The sequence below is a fragment of the Schistocerca cancellata genome, chromosome 2 (genome assembly GCF_023864275.1).
Source record: "Schistocerca cancellata isolate TAMUIC-IGC-003103 chromosome 2, iqSchCanc2.1, whole genome shotgun sequence".
Lineage (NCBI taxonomy): Eukaryota > Metazoa > Arthropoda > Insecta > Orthoptera > Acrididae > Schistocerca > Schistocerca cancellata.
Genome location: NC_064627.1, coordinates 436711904 through 436732486, shown reverse-complemented (window position 1 = coordinate 436732486; position 20583 = coordinate 436711904). Strand labels below are relative to the sequence as shown.

The 20583-nt window shown below is 39.5% G+C and overlaps 1 protein-coding gene across 1 annotated transcript in view; it reads left to right on the top strand.

Moving 5' to 3' along the window:
• LOC126154821 (G-protein coupled receptor GRL101-like) overlaps nt 1-20583 on the top strand; it is a 354933-nt gene that overhangs the window by 314330 nt on the left and 20020 nt on the right. The window contains exons 21-24 of the mRNA XM_049916187.1: nt 11544-11742; nt 13030-13177; nt 14277-14368; nt 19756-19976. Of these exons, the coding sequence (XP_049772144.1) occupies nt 11544-11742; nt 13030-13177; nt 14277-14368; nt 19756-19976 (660 nt within the window). The remainder of the gene's footprint in view (nt 1-11543; nt 11743-13029; nt 13178-14276; nt 14369-19755; nt 19977-20583) is intronic.

Below are 20583 nucleotides of genomic sequence, written 5' to 3'. Positions count from 1 at the left end.
GTAGAATGCAGCACAGTGGTTTCAGCTAAGCTCATAGATAAAATGGCTGCTTTCACAGGTGGTCTTGCCTTTCATCATGTAGGAGGTGCTTGTAACAGGTCTGCAGTACTGGGTGCTGAGAGGATGTATGGGACCAGTTTTGCATCTACAACTGATGTAGGGATATGAACCATGAGGCAGGGGTGGAGGATGCAGGGATGTTGTGGTGACAGAACAGAACTGTTAGGTGCATCATAAGGAGGCAGTGCCACAGGAAGTTGGGAGGGGAGGAAGGAGGATGGTGAAAAGGAGAGAGGAAATAAGAGGGAAGTAGAGAAGAGACAAGTGCATTGGTGGGCTAAAAGATTTGTAGCATTGGAGTGAGAGCTGGGAAGGGAACAGGTAGTTGGAGGACAGGGACTAACGAAGTATACTGCAGAGGTTGAGTGGGCAGCAGAATACCACTGTGGGAGGGGTGGGGAAGATATTTCTCATTTAAGGTCACGATGAGAATAATTGAAAACCTGGTGGAGAATGAGAGTCAGGGGTGCTTCTAGTTACAAGAGGTCACTCCTTCAAGACCAGACTGAGTGTATGGGGTTGGTAGATAACTGGGGGAGGGGCAAAGGCACGGAGATCTATTTTTGGACAAGTGTTGGAGAGTAATTTCGTTCTGTGAAGGCCTCAATGAGATCATTGGCATATGCAGAGAGGAAGTGCATGTTGCTACAGGATGCAATGGCCATGGGTGTCTAGCTGTATGTAAGGGACTTGGGGATGTGAAACAGGTGGAAGCTGTTGAATTGGAGGTATTTTTGTTGTTAGTAGGTTTGGTGTAGCAGGGATAGTGAGATTGCCATCCTTGAGGTAAAGTTACCTGCAGACTGAGGGAATTCAAAATGCATGTGCTGGGTATTGTGAGTGTCAATTACCAGTGTGGCTGGGCTGAGAACAGGTGACAGCAGGTCCAGGGCACAGCATTGTGAACGAATGTAATAACACTGCTGTGAAAGTAGTGGGGGCTGCAATGTGGCATCAAGGGCATAACTGGAAGATGGTAGCAGCAGCAGCAAAATCTCTGCATTGGGCATAGGCTACAGGATAAGTAGAGGGGCAGGGGTATAGCATTCTGGGTGCTTGGGGTGCTGTCAGTGACCAGTGGGTTGGGAGCAGTGCCGGCATACCATGGTTGCTTTACTGCAGTATTCTCATCCATAGTGTATTAGGCCAGTGACCCGAGGCTTCAATTGTAGGGGTGCTTAGTATGCTGTCAGTGATGGTGTTGGTGGCAGAGATGCTGGTATTAGCAGTGGTGTACATTTGCATGGTTTCAATTAAACCCTGTTGAAGAGTGTGAGATCATACAGTATGTATGTGGAAATTCACCCTATCAATTGAAATGCTGATAAGGGTGCTGTAAAGATGCAGGTAAACATCATAGATTCTTATTTAGGACCAGGACCTGGTGGGACCTGGAGTAGTGCAGGTGAAGCGGGTGCTGGTGACTATCGACTGGCGGCATAATGTGAGTGCATGATGCAAGACCACTGTGAATTAATGCCCTGCATTTGCTGTGGCACTGGGGAACAGTGGAACACATGCAAGTCATGCAGTCCTGCTAGCTGGCAACAAACTTGGGGATAACATCAGCTATGGCCAGAGGCCCAGAAATCCCAGGGCACTGATGACCTCGATGTTGAGCACCCATAAGCCCCAACACACACACAGAAATCCCAATGATAGGGCAGCAGTCCACTTGCTGTTGTGGCAGGCAAGGGTGGCCTTTAAGGTATAGTGGACCTGTCCCACCATGCTGTTGGTGGCTGGATGCTAGCTTAACGTCTGGTGCAGATCAGTCCCACAGAGGTCTGTCAATGCACAAAAAAGGACAGTTGTAAATTGGTGAATTCAAGCAGTAGCATTGCCTCAGACCAGCTGGTGGATCTGTCCACCATGGTGGGGTTGTAGCAGCAGCTGTCAGAAAGGTAGAGGGCTGATGATGTCCACATGAATGTGAACAAAGTGATGCCTGATGTCTGGGAAGGCAGTGATGGGTGTGCGTACATGGTGGGCGATCTTGGTGTGTTGACAGGTGAGAGAGGTGTAAACCCAGGAACTGCAGTCCCTCTTAATATCTGGCCACATGAAATGAAATGCCTAGTCGTGAGAGTGGTGGATGCTTGCTCGCTGGGGTGTGCTAGATTGTGTACCAGTTGAATGTGGCCTTGTGGAATGCAGCAGAGATGATGGGCGTGGTGATCTGGTAGATATCTCACACCAGATATTGCTGTCTGCCCTGGAAGTCAACGTACATTGTGCTCATGAACAGTGCTAAGTGCCTTGTAATCCAGGGACAATGTGATGGTGCATGTATAGCTAAGGTAGACAGCAATGATGTTGTCAATTCTGGCACCATGGTGTATATCAGTAGTAAATTCAGAAATGAATGACAGCTGGTAGATTTGCTGTGGGGAGCACTGTCATTGTCTTTCAAAAGGTGAAACACGATACACTTGTGGTCAGTGAGGACCATGAAATGACGGGCCTCCACTGACAGCCAGCCAAAAATATTTGATTGTGTCGTAGATGTTGAGTATTAACTGTTTTTTGTGCTCCATTACCATTGAGTGGCAGAGAGCTTGCTGGAGAAGAAAACGAGTGGCTTTCAGGTGTTGCTGACATGCAACTCCGGGAGAGTGCTGATGGCCATCTGCATGGCTTCAGATGTCAAACAACACAGTAGCATAGTGGTGGGCAAGCAGGGTAGCATCCGTCAGGTTACACTTGGCTGCAGAGAAGCTGTCTTTGATCTTCTCCTTTGTTTTGGTGTTGTGTAGGGCAGCAAAGCGCCATCCAGGAAATGATTCCACATTTGGGCAACATTATGGAGGCCAAAAATTATAAAGGTGCTCTTTAGAGCATCATGATGATTGTGGTTATCTGGATGTCCATTGGTGTGATGAGAATCTGTGTGAAAACCTTGGTGTAGTCGATCATGCTGAAGATTGTAGCCCTAGCCAGCATTTTGTTGTACTCGTAATTTCATAGTAGGGCCAACGGGTACTCGTCATGGGTGGTATGGACGTTTAGCTTCTGGTAATCATCGGATGGGTGCCAAGACCAATCGTTTTTCTTGGAAAGATGAAGGGTAGGTGCTCACAGGCTCTTCAAAGGATCCAGCATGCCAGCAGCAAGCAGCTCATCAGGCTCAGCATTGGCAGTCTCGAGTCTGGCCAGTGTAAGTGCCATATCAGCACTGCAGTGGATGGGTGGTCGGGGGGTGGTGTCAATGTAGTTGAGAGCTGAATGACAGACCTCTCAAGGAACACTGCACAAGTGTGTGAGAGAAGGAAATTGTGCCAGGAGTTGAACATATGGGCTGGGATATGCCACCTGCTTCACATCAAAGAAAACTGTGGAACAAATGGTGTACTTCATTGGTGTCCCAGTACTGTCGTCAGTGAGGCACCAGCTGACGGCATCAGGAAGCAGGTGGTAGTGTCGAATGAAGTCCACTCTGATAATGGGGTCAGTGATGTCAAAGACAGTGAAGGGCCAAGGGAGGTCCCATTGTAAGCCAAGGTCAAGGGCATGATGATGTATGCCATAGATTATGGGATTGTGGAGTTATTTACTGCCATCAAGAGGATGCCTGAGGCAGTGCCAGAGTCCTGTTCAAGCCACTGCGGGAAGATAGACATCTTGGAGTCAGTAAAGGTCAGGAATGGTGTGGTAGAGCAAGCAGCAGGGTGTACCTGATCACAGTGGCTATTAGCATTTGGGTGCCAAGCGCATGGTTTGCAGCATATGGACCGAAGCACTATTGGTATCAGCAGAGGGTAGCCGTGGTGATACGCTTTGGCAAAGTGGCTGGAGATGCAGCAGTGGTAGCCATTATTGTGTCAATGACTGGCACTGCCTGGGCAGTGGCAGTTGGAACTGAGGTGGTTCACAGTCACTTGCAACATTGTCATGTGAATGCTGAGGTGTGCAAGAATGACATATACTCTCAATTGCTGTGCACTGTGCTGTGGGCCAGTGGGGAGGTGAGCAGCTGCTGACATCATTAGTGGCAGGGTGAGAGACAGCACAAGTGGATGGAGTGGTTGAGGCAAGCTGGGGCAGATGTCAGCACCTTGAGACCAGGAGGAATGGCAGCAGCATATGCAGTGACCTGTGCAGGCTTTAGTATGGAGCTAGCCTGCTGGTGGCCACGTCGCTGTTGGGTCACCACTGTGGAAATGTTTCCTTACCTAACTTACAAAATTAATTATGTTAAGTGGAAAATAGGGTCTAATAGCTATCACACAAATATTAGTTTCCACGCGTGGTTAATGACACAACACATTCATTATAATGACTAAATAGCTACAAACAAAATACGAAATGGTCTTAGAATTAATATTTATTGGCGCAAGTCACTTGCAGATGTGATGGTGCTAAGTGAAAGGAGGGAGGTACGATAGGAATAATGAACAACAAATAAAGACTCTACATTGTCCAGAGTATCCACCAGCACAACACAGATTTTTCTAATGTGAAGTGTGGAATTAATAGTCCCTCGTTGGAGAAATGGGTAAGGAAAGATCCGAATGAAAAATACTCGGGTATCACATGGATGTACTTTATTATTACCGTTGTTACCAGTTCTATGTCATTCACCAGCCACAGCTCGACAGACAGCGTCAAGATACAACATTATCAAAATACATGAATACAACTCTACTATGATAGTAATTTAATACTGCAAGACATATTTAAGTTATAAATTAGATTACAATAGTATCACAACAATAAAATAGATACAAGTATACAATGAAATAAAATATAATGGTTGCTGTTAGAGTCATGGGACTGAGCTGCAGCTCAAGTAAACACTATGCTATTACTAGAAAAGAATTCTTCAATATTGTAGAAGGGTTGCTCTTTTAGCTTACACAAAATAGTAGTTTTAAACTGCTCCCATGGTAAAGACTGAATGTCATCAGGTAGAGAATTAAACAATTTTAGGGCCACCATTGGGAAGCTGGTTTGTCTCTTTGCTAATTGACACCTTGGCATGTCAATACTGTCTTTGTTGTGAGTGCTGTATTTGTGAACTTCATTTCTCTTTCTGTAGATATCATGGTTTCTCTTTATATGGAAAAGGCAGTTCAGTATATAATGACTGTAAACAGTCAGAATTCCTAACCTGGTGAAAATTGGTTTACAGTGGTCTGTCTTTTTGCTTGAAGTAATGATCGACATTGCTTTCTTTTGCAGTAAAAGCACATTCCTGCAGCCTGCAGAATGGCCCCAAAACAACAGCCCATAACTAATGTGGCTGTGGAACCTTGCATAGTACACAGTTATCAGGTACTGTTCTGGTGCTATACTTTTCAGTTTCCTCAAGAGGACATGTTTGGTGTACTGTTGCTGGGTTAATTTGGTATCAACGAGAGAGCCCAGAAGTTTAACATCTGCTGCGTTACCCAGTGCTCCAGTATTTCTGAGGTTGCATATCATCCTCTGAGTTTTGTCTTCATCAATTTTCATTTTGTTGATGATAAACCAGGTCTTGGCTTCATTGAACAGGACTTCTGCTTGTTGGACTGCTTGTACAACATTCTCTCCTTTTGAGAACAAGGTTGTATCATCTGCAAACTGCAAGGTGTGCCAATTGGAGTCTATGTCATTTATGAAGATAAGGAACAAAAGGGCCCTGTTACCGATTCCTGTGGCACACCATGCTGTAGCTTCTTCTCACCTGAATCACCTCCTTGCACGGAGACAGTCTGTTGTCTGTTTCTCAGGTAGGATTCAAGAGTTAGCAGGGTGGATCCCCCTATACCATATGTTTTTAGCTTTCTGAGCAGGGCCTTATGCAGGATGCAGTCAAAAGCCTTACTAAGGTCTAGTGCTATAGACTCTGTCTTCAAAACCCTGACTTACATTTGTAACTAAGTCAAGTACAGCTGTTGTTGTTGACCTGCCCTTCCAAAAGCCATGTTGTGCATCATAAAAGAGACTATTTCCTTCAAAGTAACTTAATAGTTGTTCTTTCATTATCTACTCCATCACCTTCGCTAGTACTGGTATTTTAGATATGGGCCTGTAGCTTGACACTTCATGTGGACTGCCTTTTTTGTAAACAGGCAATGTGCGTGCTACTTTCAGGAAGTCTGGATATTCCCCTGCACGGAAGCTTTTATTTATTACTACTTTTAATGGCTGTGCAATTTCACTGATTATAGTTTTTAACATAGTACAAGGCATGCCATAAATATCAGGGCTCCCTGAAGATTTGTAACTTTTTACAATTCTTATGACTTCTTTTGGATACACTCTCTTCCACATTACCATGCTGCATTTATTCTCAAATTTCACAGCAGCTGCAGGATCTATTCTAAAGTCAGGAATTTCATCTACTGTGTTTTCCATTATTTATATAAAATTGTCATTAAACACATCTGGACTGCAAGAATTAGAGCAAGAGGTGGGCTTTTTCCTGTGCTCATTAACCAGATCCCATGCTGCTTTACAAGGATTATGAGCTTCTTCAATAAATCTGGCATTGCTTTCTTTCTTTGCTTTTTCTACTTCCTTTCTGTAGATCTTTTGGGCCTGTAAATAACTAAAGTACAGTCTATCCTTAATATCTATATCTTTAGCAGCTTTGACCTCATCATTTAGTATTTGGACAATACATTTTATTTTGGCTAGTCTAGGAGTATACCACCTCTTTACTTTGTTAGTTTTTTTGTATACATTTTGATTTAACATTAGAGTATCTCTTGGGTTTTAATGGAAAATGTCCATCAAATTTCACTTTTGTGATTGAATGCAGAATTTGGTGTCAATTCATCAATTATTTGGTGCCAATCTATAGAATACACTGTAGTTTTGAAATCATCTAAGCTTTTCTTTGTAATAACTCAATTTCTGAATACATAATTTGAATGCCAGCTGGCATTTTGTTGTGTACTTACTGAGTTTGTCCATAACTTCATGATTACTGCATGGTGATCTGCTGGTATAGGGTCCACCATACTTACTTTGTAGTCCCAACTATTTAGGTTTGTCACAATTGTGTCAAGACAAATAGCTCCTCTTGGTGGTAGAGAGTTTCCTATGAATAGCCCATAGCTCCTTACTAAGTTCATGAAAGCTCTTTCTTTATCATTACCTTCTCCAATATGAATGTTGAAGTCTCCACATAAAGCAATTTTTGTCCCTAAGTGCACTAGATGACACAGACAGCTTCCCAACTGGTTGAGGAAATTTTCAAAATTTCCATCTGGGGAACGGTACACAGAAACAACAATTAAGTTGGCATCTGACAGTCCCAAAGCAGCAATTTCTAGGTCTAGATCTACACAAAATTTACTTAAGTCAATTCTATTGGCACTCAGTTTACTATTTACATACACAGCCATACCACCATGGATAGTAGTTTCTCTACACCACGCATTCACCATTTCTAAATATTCAATGTTTCTGTAGTATTCAGTTTCTGGTTGGGATAGCCAGTGTTCACATATACATAATACATCAGGTCTCTCTTCATCAACAAAAAGTGTTAATGTATCAAGTTTTGTTCTGAGGCATTGCACTTTTACACTCGCTATAACTAAGACAGCATTTTCTTCAATGATATCATTTCCTTTTTCACTGGAATGTTCTTGGTCTTGGGAGTTTATTGGACTAGTGCATCCTCTGGAATAAAAAACATTTTATCACAATGTTCTTCAGGCATATACTGTTGTCCATTATTCTATCTTTTAGGTCGAAATCAACACCAATTTTGAAGCCATTATTTATTCCATTTGTTTCCAGTTTTTCAACTGTAAAATTGTTGTGATTTGGGAAAGTGTTCTGTAAGAAGTTAGTTATAGTTTCAGCTGTGGTGCCACATCTTAGTTTGCTTAGGTGCAACCAGGGTTTTTTATCATCATACAGCATTCCTTTTTCACTGCTAATACCTATTATGGCTTTATTTCTGTTTTTAATACTGGCATTCACAAACGTTTGTATAGTGAGCCTCAAATACTGTTCCCCAGATTTTCCATTTTGTAGTACAGTCTTGTAAGATGTTTTGTTTTCCTTTTCTGTGTCTTCAGTGGTTTTGGCCAGTTCATTTTCTTGTTTCACTATAGTCAAATTTCTTCTGCCTCTTCGCTTGTTTTTCACTCCTTGCAAGTCTGTATCGATGACTTCTGAAGAGTTTTCATCCATCAGATTGTTTACATCTGTATTTGGTTTGTTTTGAATGTGAGGTGGAGTTTCACTGACACACTCATTGTTTACATTTGTACTAGATGCCAGTCTAGCAATGTTTGGGTCTTCAACGTTATTTCTCATTTGAAAATTACCACTTGATGAATTTGCATGCTATTTTCTGCTGTTTTGATTGGTGATGGTGGTAGGTGCTGCTTCTCTGACACACTCCAGACCTTTATTTGAACTTTGCCTCAGATTAGCGATGTTTACCTCTTTATTTCCAGCTATAATACATGGCCCTTTTGTTTTCTACATCCTCTGTACACTGTCTTGCTATGTTCCTCAATGATTTGATGCTTCTTCACTTCGTGGTACCAATATTTCCAACTTAGAGTTTGTGGCAATAACAGTGTCTAGTTTTTCTTTTATTTGTTTGTTACCACTGGTAAGTTTTTTCACAATTTGCTTAAGCTTACTCAGTGATGCAACTAGATCAACACTGCATTGCTGTGTAGAGTACAAGATTTGTTCATGTTTTACTGTATTAATGTCTTCTGAGATTTCGTCAGCTAATCTCACTTCACAGTTGTCACAAACGTATTTTAAGCAACCTTTTGAGCACTTTAGAATTTGAACTTCATTTTGGTGAGCCCCACACATTCCATGTGAAATGATTTTCCACACCACAGTCCACACAAAACACTGAATTCCTTATTTTTAATGTTTTTCTTGCACTTAGCACAAAGCATGCTTTCACTGGATGCCATCTTTCCAAAGTGATAGGCAGAGATTGGAAGTCAGGCAGTGCCCATGTGGGCACTAACACCCACCAATCGGTATGTCTTGTGGAGTGAAACACTGTGGACTTTGTGGTAGGTGTGGAGAAAATGCAGGTGAGTCTTAAATTTTATGACAAATGTCTTGGTACAGAGTGTGTTATCAAAGAGTATGTCCTTAGCATGGGTGTGAGGCCACAGTTGATGTTGATGCTGTGAGGAGGAGACCAGGACAGAATGAAATTAGGTTGGTGGAAGCCTCACTGTCAACCAAACTATTGTCCTGCACTGGTAGCAGTGATGGTAATCAGCTGGTATCGAATCACATGATGGAATCAGCAGCTTGAGGTGGAAGTGATCACACAAAGACAGAAAGCTGCTGCCTTAGCAGATGTTCTTATCATCATCATCATCATCATCATCATTTAAGACTGATTATGCCTTTCAGCGTTCGGTCTGGAGCATAGTCCCCCTTATAAAATTCCTCCATGATACCCTATTCAGTGCTAACATTGGTGCCTCTTCTGACATTAAGCCTATTACTTCAAAATCATTCTTAACCGAATCCAGGTACCTTCTCCTTGGTCTGCCCCGACTCCTCCTACCCTCTACTGCTGAACCCATGAGTCTCTTGGGTAACCTTGCTTCTCCCATGCGTGTAACATGACCCCACCATCCACGCCTGTTCGCCCTGACTGCTACATCTATAGAGTTCATTCCCAGTTTTTCTTTGATTTCCTCATTGTGGACACCCTCCTGCCATTGTTCCCATCTACTAGTACCTGCAATCATCCTAGCTACTTTCATATCCATAACCTCAACCTTGTTGATATGGTAACCTGAATCCACCCAGCTTTCACTCCCATACAACAAAGTTGGTCGAAAGATTGAACGGTGCACAGATAACTTAGTCTTGGTACTGACTTCCTTCTTGCAGAAGAGAGTAGATCGTAGCTGAGCGCTCACTGCATTATCTTTGCTACACCTTGCTTCCAGTTCTTTCACTATGTTGCCATCCTGTGAGAATATGCATCCTAAGTACTTGAAACCGTCCACCTGTTCTAACTTTGTTCCTCCTATTTGGCACTCAATCCGTTTATATCTCTTTCCCACTGACATTACTTTTGTTTTGGAGATGCTAATCTTCATACCATAGTCCTTACATTTCTGATCTAGCTCTGAAATATTACTTTGCAAACTTTCAATCGAATCTGCCATCACAACTAAGTCGTCCACATATGCGAGACTGCTTATTTTGTGTTCACATATCTTCATCTCACCCAGTCAGTCTATTGTTTTCAACATATGATCCATAAATAATATGAACAACAGTGGAGACAGGTTGCAGCCTTGTCTTAGCCCTGAAACTACTCTTAACCATGAACTCAATTTACCATCAACTCTAACTGCTGCCTGACTATCTATGTAAAGATCTTTAATGGTGTGCAAAAGTTTGCCTCCTATTCCATAATCTTGTAGAACAGACAATAACTTCCTCCTAGGAACCCGGTCATATGCCTTCTCTAGATCTATAAAGCATAGATACAATTCCCTGTTCCACTCATAACACTTCTCCATTATTTGCCGTAAGCTAAAGATCTGGTCCTGACAGCCTCTAAGAGGCCTAAACCCACACTGATTTTCATCCAATTGGTCCTCTTAGTCAGCCATAAATGCACAGGACTGCTAAGACCTGTGTGCAGCAAAAGGCTGCCACAGTAATAAAAATTTATAGTCCTTATAAATAGTTTGGTGACAGGAAAGTTCAACTACTGCAGAGGTGAAGTATTCAAGAGGTGGAAAGATATACCAAGGAATATGTGTAACACAAAGCCTGAAGGTTCATGCTAATTAGAGAGATATTTCATGTTTTATGGGTTGTTTATCTTTATTTATAGCAATGCAGACTTATTTGCAGGTAACAATTTTCAGCTGGAACCATTCCATCCACAAAGAAATTATTTGTTTCCTCTCACAGATTGAAATTGCTTCCTTCCTCTTTGAAAGCTCCAGTTCAGTATTCCTAAAAACAAACTGCACTCCATACATGTGCATAACTACTACTTTTCAGTAACAAAATTTTTAGATGATGCTAGCATTTTCTGCAGTGAATAATGAAAGTGGGTGCTGGGGCTCTATATTGACATTTCTTTGACATTTCTTTGACATTTCTTTAGGTATTTAAGGTTACATACTATGTGTCTCAATTATATCACTTATCTCTAAGAAATATTGTAGCTTTGTTACTCTCATAAGTCGAAATAATGGTTTAATTAGTTCATAAATGAGATACTAAAGTTGTGTTTCTACTTTAAATATTTGACAGATATCAGTGACTGTGCAAATGTCAACAAATCAGATGTTAATATTAGAAACATTATGAAAGAGTAGAAAGTACTGTTACAGTAGCATCATCTCACCTCCATTCTCAGCCTTTTTGGTCCTAAAAAATTATTAAACCTGTAATTAAATAAACAAGTATATTATTTTTTGGATATATTATTTACATATAACACATCCTTTTGTGTTACCTTTATTCCTGGGTACCAAGGAAAACTTTTCTCATGACAACTACTTTGGTATTTTCAGGTTCATTCATTCCTTATCACCAATCTTGCTATAGGAGATTTATTCATGGGAGTTTACCTTCTCATAATTGGAAGTGCTGATACTTACTACCGTGGAGTTTATTCAGTTCATGATCGTGACTGGAGAAGTAGTGGATTGTGTCATACTGCAGGATTTTTTAGTACCTTCTCTAGTGAATTCTCAGTGTACACACTCACTGGTTGGTTTCTTGAAATGGTTGATATTTTTCTCTGTATAAGTATTTAATTTATATATTTAACTTATTTATGTCATGTAACTGTTTTTCATAATATTTCTTGTAGCTGAAACTTAAATTAATGGTCCATTTGGTACAACAGGCCTGACAGACACAGCTGACTTTCTTTTCTTTTCTTTCTTTTTTTGCAAGCAAAATAAACCAGAGATAATCATTTTGAATAATTCAACAAAAGATCAAATTTGTGATGCTTAGAGTATGCCATAGAAATGGGTCGCAGAAGGTTATCAAACTAATGTAAAAAAAAAAAGTTATAACACAATCTACATATTCCATGCAAATTTGATCTATTAACCTTACGTCAATGCATTTCTTCTGCTAATTGTGAGTGAGTGGCTGTAATACTAGCAGCATAAAAAGACCTTAAAACTTATTTTTTTCTAATTTTTTTGTTTAATAAAATTATATCTTGAAAACTGAAACTTTGGTAGTGGTTTAAAATTTTTGGTCTTTTCTACTTTGTTACATTTCTTGTTAATAAATGACTTTTTGGTACCCAGTTTTTAATTAATCTTTCTGCACTGAAGGTAATTGATTACATTTAGGGCACAAAAATTGGTTAACTGAAATAACAGGCAAATTTTGAATCTGTGCCTTTCAGGTGCATTGCGTCTGAACTCAGGAATCCCAGTGTTGTGCTTGTGATCTCCTGATTGTAGATTTACAGTTTCCTTTTTTAAAAAATGTAACCCTTTTTTCTATAAATGTGTTCTTTAAAGGTGATTTCAGCTCCAAATGTACGTATTTTGACAGAAACTCTTTCTCCATCAGTCTTCTTTCTCTCTGTTTTTGAAATATTTCATTTGTTCAATCTTCTTTTCATTTTGTAAATAGTAAGTACTAACATTAGTTTCTAATGAATACAGACATTGTGTACTCATCTCTTCTATCTCTCAGAACTGTGCAGAAACTGCAACTTGTAATCAGTATCTCCATTTAATTTTTGTTAGAAGGGATATTATTTGAAATCATACTGTATGATATTTTACTTCACCACTTCAGTTATCAAATTATTGTCTCCAACTTGTAAACATTTTTGAACTATGTTACATACTGTTGTTACTAAGAATATATCTGAATGTAAAAAAAATAATCCTTTTTTGTTACATTTTATTGATGATAATTGACTATGATTGACATAATATCTTCCTAAGAGCAAAGACACTTCACAGAGAATTTACTTATAGAACTTTTCAGTGTAGTTGACACTATTTCTTATTGTCCTTACAGTTATTGCTTTGGATAGATTCTTGGTGATACTATTTCCGTTTCACGTGAGGACAATGAAAATGACAAAAACCCGAATATTGATAGCAGGAGGATGGTTGGGTGCTGCATTTTTATCAGGTCTACCTTTTATACACATCAGCTATTTTAAGTGAGTGTCTTTTATGTAAAATTATTTTATTTCCAAATTTGTCAGTCATTCTTTCATTAAGTCATTTTTTATTTAATATCACATTTTGTATCTAATAAGTACAAAACTAATGTATTTAATTACCAGATTTTGATTCTAGAATTATGTTAATGAAACAGAGTTCACTAAATATGATGTCATTAATGGGTCTTACTGTCAGTGAATTAATTTCAGTTGGAACACACACACTTTTCAATGCTGCTCCTAAAAAGCACAGTATTATAAGTGCAAATTGTGAAAAATACCAGTACTGTAGGCATAGAGTAACAAATTTGATGGTTCCATGCATAATCTGATTCTATGGTTTCATTTCGATCCAAGCATTATTATGTTAGATTGTACAGAGAGGCCATAGAAATTCAAATTCACTAATACAAAATTAATTGAAAAGGAGAACAACTGAAATGAGACAAGTTGTGGTCTGTATTGGGAAATGAAGCAAACAGCACCAACTCTTCCCCACAAGAAGCTCCATAACCAACGCCAGTGTGACTATGTGATATCAGGCAGTGGTCTGATGATGTCACAATTTAACTGCTGTGTGGATATGCACAAACAGCTCAGCTTGCTGACCTTGTTTAAGTTTGAAATTACTGTTTGAATCTTCATAGCCTCTGAAGAGATCTCTAGCATTAGGAGATGAACATCGTGATGAAAATATGCCTTAAACCAGAGCCTGATGTCCATAAAATGAAATTCACAAAGCTCATAAATACTGGGTGTAAACACCTATATTGTATGTCCACATATTACTGTCTGTTAAGGGGTTCACTCTTAATAGTAATGTGATAAAATTCTTCAGAAACTATTAAATGACCATGATGACAGATAAGGCCAAGAAATAGTGTTGGCTAAACAATGTCATGAAAAGTGTTTTGTGTTCTTTTTCGTTTTATCCATTGTAAGAAGGTTGGTGTGTCAATTATCAATACTTGTAATCATATCAATGGTTAAGATAATGAAATGATATCATATTGTAATTGTTTAGTCTCCAAACCATCTTTGATATTAATAACATTAAACTATTACACATTTTACAGTTGTTTCTCATTCTGCACAGGAATTTTTATGGAAGATCTGGAGTTTGCCTTGCACTTCACATAACACCACAGAAATATAATGGATGGGAATATTCAGTGTTTGTGTTCCTCTGTAAGTATGTAAGGAGACTTTGGTCTTTATTTAGAATATTATCTCTGTCTTTTAATCCATTTTGTGTGACTTTGACTCTGTATTATGGCAAGAACCAATAAGGTATTATGGCTTATGATAAGTTGAAATTTATTGCTATCTAAGAAAACACATATATATAAATGGCATAAATAGTTTCCATAGCTCCTTTCTCAATCTGTGAATAATTTCCTTAGCAGATGCTGTTGTGTCCATCATATTTTTTTGTATGATAAAACCACACCCACACTGCACACTGACACATCAATTTCCAGCATCTGTTGTTTGGGAAGCATGTACATCACTAAACAGCATACCAATTAGAGTCAGTTCTGTAGCAATGAGAAAGCAATGTCACACTGTAATGCTCTCTGAAACCCTATCCCTTTCTTTAGCTGTGCTTAAAAGAACAAGAAACATGCAGAAGATTTGGTACAATCTTGCATGGTACTTTACGTTGTCCATAAACATTTGCAACTCCTTCAAATTGTGGGGTTTAGGAGTTTTCTCTGTGGCTGTGAGATGGTGACTGATTTATTTTACTCCATGATGGAAAACACAAAATTGCAAACTTTGGCTTCTGATGGGTGAAGCTGTGATGCTGCAGTGTAATTCCACTATGCACCTTGCAAGGGTAGTAAACAGGGAACAGGTTGATACTGGGGCACAATGTCTTTGCTAATTTCATTTAATGTACATGGTTGGGCAGTAACTGTGCTTTGTAGACAGGTGAACAATATATGCAGGTGTCGGCGTTTGAGGTAGGATGTGCAGCTGGGCTCAAAGAAGCCAATTGGAGTAATCGGCATGTTGCTGAACATTTGAATAAGAGGGATGCCACTATTCAACGATGTTGGCAGGATGTGTGAGCCATGACTGAATGGGTCATCAAGATGGATGCTGTTGACCTAGAGAGATGACTGAACATGAGGACCAAGCAACCATCAGAGAGGCACTCAGAGCAGAACAAGCAGTCATCATACAGGGACTCAAGAACTCCAGATTCATTATTATCATTGATCCAACATGTAACTGGTGCTTCAGTGATCACAAGGACCATTCATAGGTGGCTCACAGAAAGGGGGTTAAGCTCTTGGTGCCCCTTGTGTTGACCGCAATTGACCTCTGTACACCAACAAGTTTGTTTACAGTGGTGTTGGGCATACTCAGCCTGAAATCTGATTGAGTGGAGTAGAACTGTCTTCAGTGATGAGTCCTGCTTCAAATTGAGCCCGGATGACAATCAAAGGTGTGTCTGAAGACTCTACAGACAGCAGTGAGACACCACTCTGAATGTCACTCACCATATGGCCCAACAGCTGGGAGTAATGGTCTGGAGTGCCATTTCATTTCATAACAGCAGCCCTTCTGTTGTTATCCATGGTGCCCTTACAGCACAGCTATACTCTATGTCCCATTTTGTTGCCCTCCATGCCAAGCCATCCTGGGTCTACATTTCAGCAAGATAATGGCTGCCGTAACACAGTGACAGTTTCTACTGTTTGTCTTTATGTTTGCCAATCCTACCTTGGCCAGTAAGATTACCAGATCTTTTCCAAATTAAGAATTTTTGGAGCATTATGGCTGGACCCTCCAACCAGCTCAGGATTTTGATGATCTAACATGCCAAATAAACAGAATTTGGCATTACATCCATCAGAAGGACATCTAACAACTCTGTCAATCAATGCCAAGCTGAATAACTGCTTGCATAAGAGCCAGAGGTGGAGAAATCCATTATTGACTTGCTCAAATGGGAGGGTGGTGGAGGTCTCTCTCTTGAATAAATTGTACAATTTTTTTTTTAAATTGTAATCATTTGTTTGTCTGTACATGTACATCACATCTACTGAATTCCATCCCATTCAGATAATTCCTTCATGGTGTTTTTTTTTTTAAAAAAAACAAGGTCCATATTATTCAAATAATAACTGGTAAATTCTGCGTGAGGTTGTGTCCATTGCCCGGTAGTATCAGAAGATGGAAGGATGCTGGAAATGGCACAAGGCGAAAGTAAATATTGATTGCCACTAATGTTATGCGGTTTGTTGCCTAATGGTAATGAAATAACCAGCTGAAATATTAATCTTAGAGAAATTTTTGCCTCACATTAGTTTCAATCCCAGTTTCTTTGTGTGAGATAATCAGGTATTCTATTATTCTTTGGTCATTAATTACAGATTTTTAAGACACCATAGAGGTGAAAATTGCCATAACCTTTATGAATTATGATTAGCTAAGTGGCACATTAACTTAAACATGTACAAGTATACCTACACCTGTACTCTTTGAGTTGCCCTAAGTTACTGGTGGAAGTTATACACTGAGATGACAAAAACCATGGGGTAGCAATATGCACACATATAGATGGCAGTAGTATCATGCACACAAGGTGTAAATCGGCAGTGAATTGATGGAGGAGTCATCTGTACTCAGGTGATTCATGTGAAAATGTTTCTGACACGATTATGGCCACATGACAGGCATTAAAAGACTTTGAATGCATAGTGGTAGTTGGAGCAGACACATGAGGCATTCCACTCTGGAAATCATTAGGATATTCAATATTCCGAGAAGCACAGGGTCAAGAGCGTGATGAGAATACCATATTCCAGGCACTACCTCTCGCGATCAACAATGTGGAGAGAGCAGTGGCATTGTCAGTGCTAATAGACAAGCAGCACTGCAAGAAATAACTGCAGAAATCAATTGGGACATACAACAAATGTATCTGTTAGGTCATTTTAGTAAAATCTGGCATTTCGGACTATGGCAGCAGACAACTGACACGAGAGCCTTTGCTAATAGCATGACATCACCTGCAGCAGCTCTCGTGGGCTCATGACCATCTCAGTTGGACTCTAGACAACTGGAAAACCATGGCCTGGTTAGATGAATCCTGATTTTATTTTGTAAGAGCAGATGGTAGGGTTCAAGTGTGGTGCAGACAACATGAAGCTGTGCACCCAAGTTGTCAGGAAGGCACTGTGCAAGCTGGCGCTGGATCCATAATGGCATGGGTTGTGTTTGCATGGGATGGACTGGATCCTCTGGTCAAACTGAAGCAATCATTGAGTGGAAATGTTTATGTTTGGCTACTTGGAGACCATTTCCAGCCATTCATGTACTTCATGTTCCCATATAATGAGAGAATTTTTATGGATGACAATATGCTGCATCACTGGACCACAATTGTTCTAGACAGTTCAGGCAAATGTTTTGGCCACCCAAACTGCCTGACATGAATACTATCAAACATTTATGGGGCATAATCAAGAGGTTAGTTCATGTACAAAACTGTGCACTGGCAACACTTTCGCAATTACTGATGGCTATAGAGGCAGCATGGCTCATATTTCTGCAGGGGACTTCTGGCAACCTGTTGAGTCCATGTCACATCACATTGCTGCACTATACTATACTAAAAGAGGTCCAACATGATATTAGGAGGTATCGTACGACATTTGTCACCTCATTGTAAGTTGCGCAATTATTATTTCCTTTATTTTTATTCCATCACTAAATGTCCTCAAATAGAACCAGTCAGTAAGTCCTATTAATTCAAATTTCTGTAATTTTACTGTCATAGTCATCTCATGATATATATTCAGAAGCTAGTATATGCTGTTTTACTGTCGTCAAAAGTATGTCCCCAGAATATTAACAGGAAACCACACCTGATCAGCATCTCACCTCTTGCAGTGTTTGCCATTGGAGTTGGGTGAGCATTTCTGTGACATTCTCACACTTGCCAAACAATTCTCTGGCAGATGATGCTGCCATTCTGGATCTTCCCTATTTCTTTTATTAATCCTAGCTGGTAATGGTTCCAGACTTATGAGTAATACTCAAGAATCAGTCAAACAGTGATTCTGTAAGCTGCTGGCTTCACAAGCAAACTAAATTTCCAATACTACAGGTTCCATCAGGTTAACCTTGGATAGGTTGATCTCTTTTTTAAAACTATTCCTTTACTGAAAACGCCACTGAGTAAACATGAAAGGGACATGGTGATAAAGACAAGAAAAATAGAGAAAATAAAAACTGATTGACTAAAAAGAAAAAAATATTGAATGATAAACAAACAAAAGTCAGTGAAGTACATTTTGTTTACAAAGTGTACATAAATTTGAAGTCTAGTGGTTGACAAGCATGGAGCATCTGCTTAAAACACATTAACACCTCTAAACTTCTAATCTACTGGTACTGAAGCAGGGGATGGTACAATCCAAACTGTATCTGTGGTGAAGCAATTGCCCAGCACCTTATTATTGTAATGCGTGTTATCTTTGGCGACAAGGTTGTGTGTTACTAATGTAGACATTGTACGCATTCATCATAACAAGGTTTTTATTCATTATGCCAGTATGTAAGACTGAAGCCATGATTCTATGGTAACTGCTATTTAACAGGAGTCCTATCATAAGGGACTTTCATTGTAATACTATAGCTCTTCACAGTATCAAGATTTAGACAGCAGCCACAGGAAGCATGGAACAAATTTTACCCAACCATTGTGTCATCTGACAATGAAAGGCTTGAGGAGATACATGACTCTGAGGAAGATGCTTTGGAGATTTTAAGGATAAGAGAAACTACTCCAATTTGTGTGTAATATTAGAGAATAAGAGCAGGCCTCATAATGGGATTGCATGATGTAAATTGGTTCATCTATTCCTCATTAGGATCATTGTGCAACTAGGCAATTTTATGATTAAACATTAGTTAGGAAATGATGAATATGGCATAATAAAATTTGTTTGTCAACATAGCTAGTGATGTAACTGTGAAAAATGAAGGATGTGCTCAGATTTGCTATTAATTTTTGTGTTATATCGCACTTTAAACAAGAGCATCTACTATGCCTGGTATGTGGCCTGAATGATGCAACACGTGACACACCATATCCAGCTTGACTGACTGCTGTTGCTATCAAGTCTATGCAAATTCCAGTGGTTAGCCCCACCTCGCTTGAGAGAATTCTCACTCATTGTTAGCATTTCACAAGTGGCCTTAAGTTTTCAATTGTTAACCATATTGTGTAATAGAAAAAAGGTGGTTTGACAACTACTTCATTAAGCGTACCAAAGTCATCACAAGCAAGGAATTTGCTAATCTTTGACAGTGTATCAGCTGTGCTCAATATGTATCTCTCAGGTTACTGGTGCATGATAAGTAGCCCTTTTTTTCTTATATTTATCCAGATGCAGCTTCATTTTGAATCATCCTCTTTTTAGAAGGTTTATATGTAGTGAATGTGTTTTGTGTAACTTGATTTATTTAAATGTGTCTCTTTGCAACTGTGAGTTACATTTCCATTTTCAGACATCTGTGATTTATATTGACCAAGAGTACAATATTTCTTACAGTCTTGAATCTGGCATCATTCTCTGTTATTGCTGTCGGATATACGTCAATGTTTGTGATAGCGAGGACAACTCAACAAGCAGCACAAATGAATCAGAAAACTGCTGAGTCAGCAGTGATTGCCCGCCGAATGACTCTTATTGTTGCTGCAGATGCAGCTTGCTGGATGCCTATCATATGCTTGGGGATACTGTCTTTGGCAGGAACGACAGTCCCTCCACAGGTACACAAAATGTTCTTTTCTAGTACATAGTAGGTCTTTCAGCTATTGTTGGTAAAAATTTTCTGTTGAGTTCTTCCCTTTCATTTGCTAGAAAATGTTTAGTCTGTATTTTTTTAGCAGGACTGATTTCTTTTGGCCAAAAATCAGAACTAGCACATTCTAATGAGACTTTTTTCTTCTGTATTATCTAATTTTAATTCCATACTGAGTACGTCCACATTTTATGGGTTTATGCTGCCCATGGAAAACTTAATGCCATTACAAAATGTGTACTTTAAATATACAATGAGCTGATACTATAATAATAATAATAATAATAATAATAATAATAATAATAGTACTGTTTTGTTGCTTCTTCACAAAGGAATGCAAGGGCAGAAAAAAGTTAGCGGTGGCCCTGCTTCCAAAATAATTGCTTCTCTTGCTATCCTTACTCAAATGACTGCATCAGGTGTTGTTGTTGTTGTTGTTGTTGTTGTTGTGGTCTTCAGTCCAGAGATTGGTTTGATGCAGCTCTCCATGTTACTCTATCCTGTGCAAGCCTCTTCATTTCTGAGTAACTACTGCAACCTATGTGCTTCTGAATCTGCTTAATGTGTTGATTTCT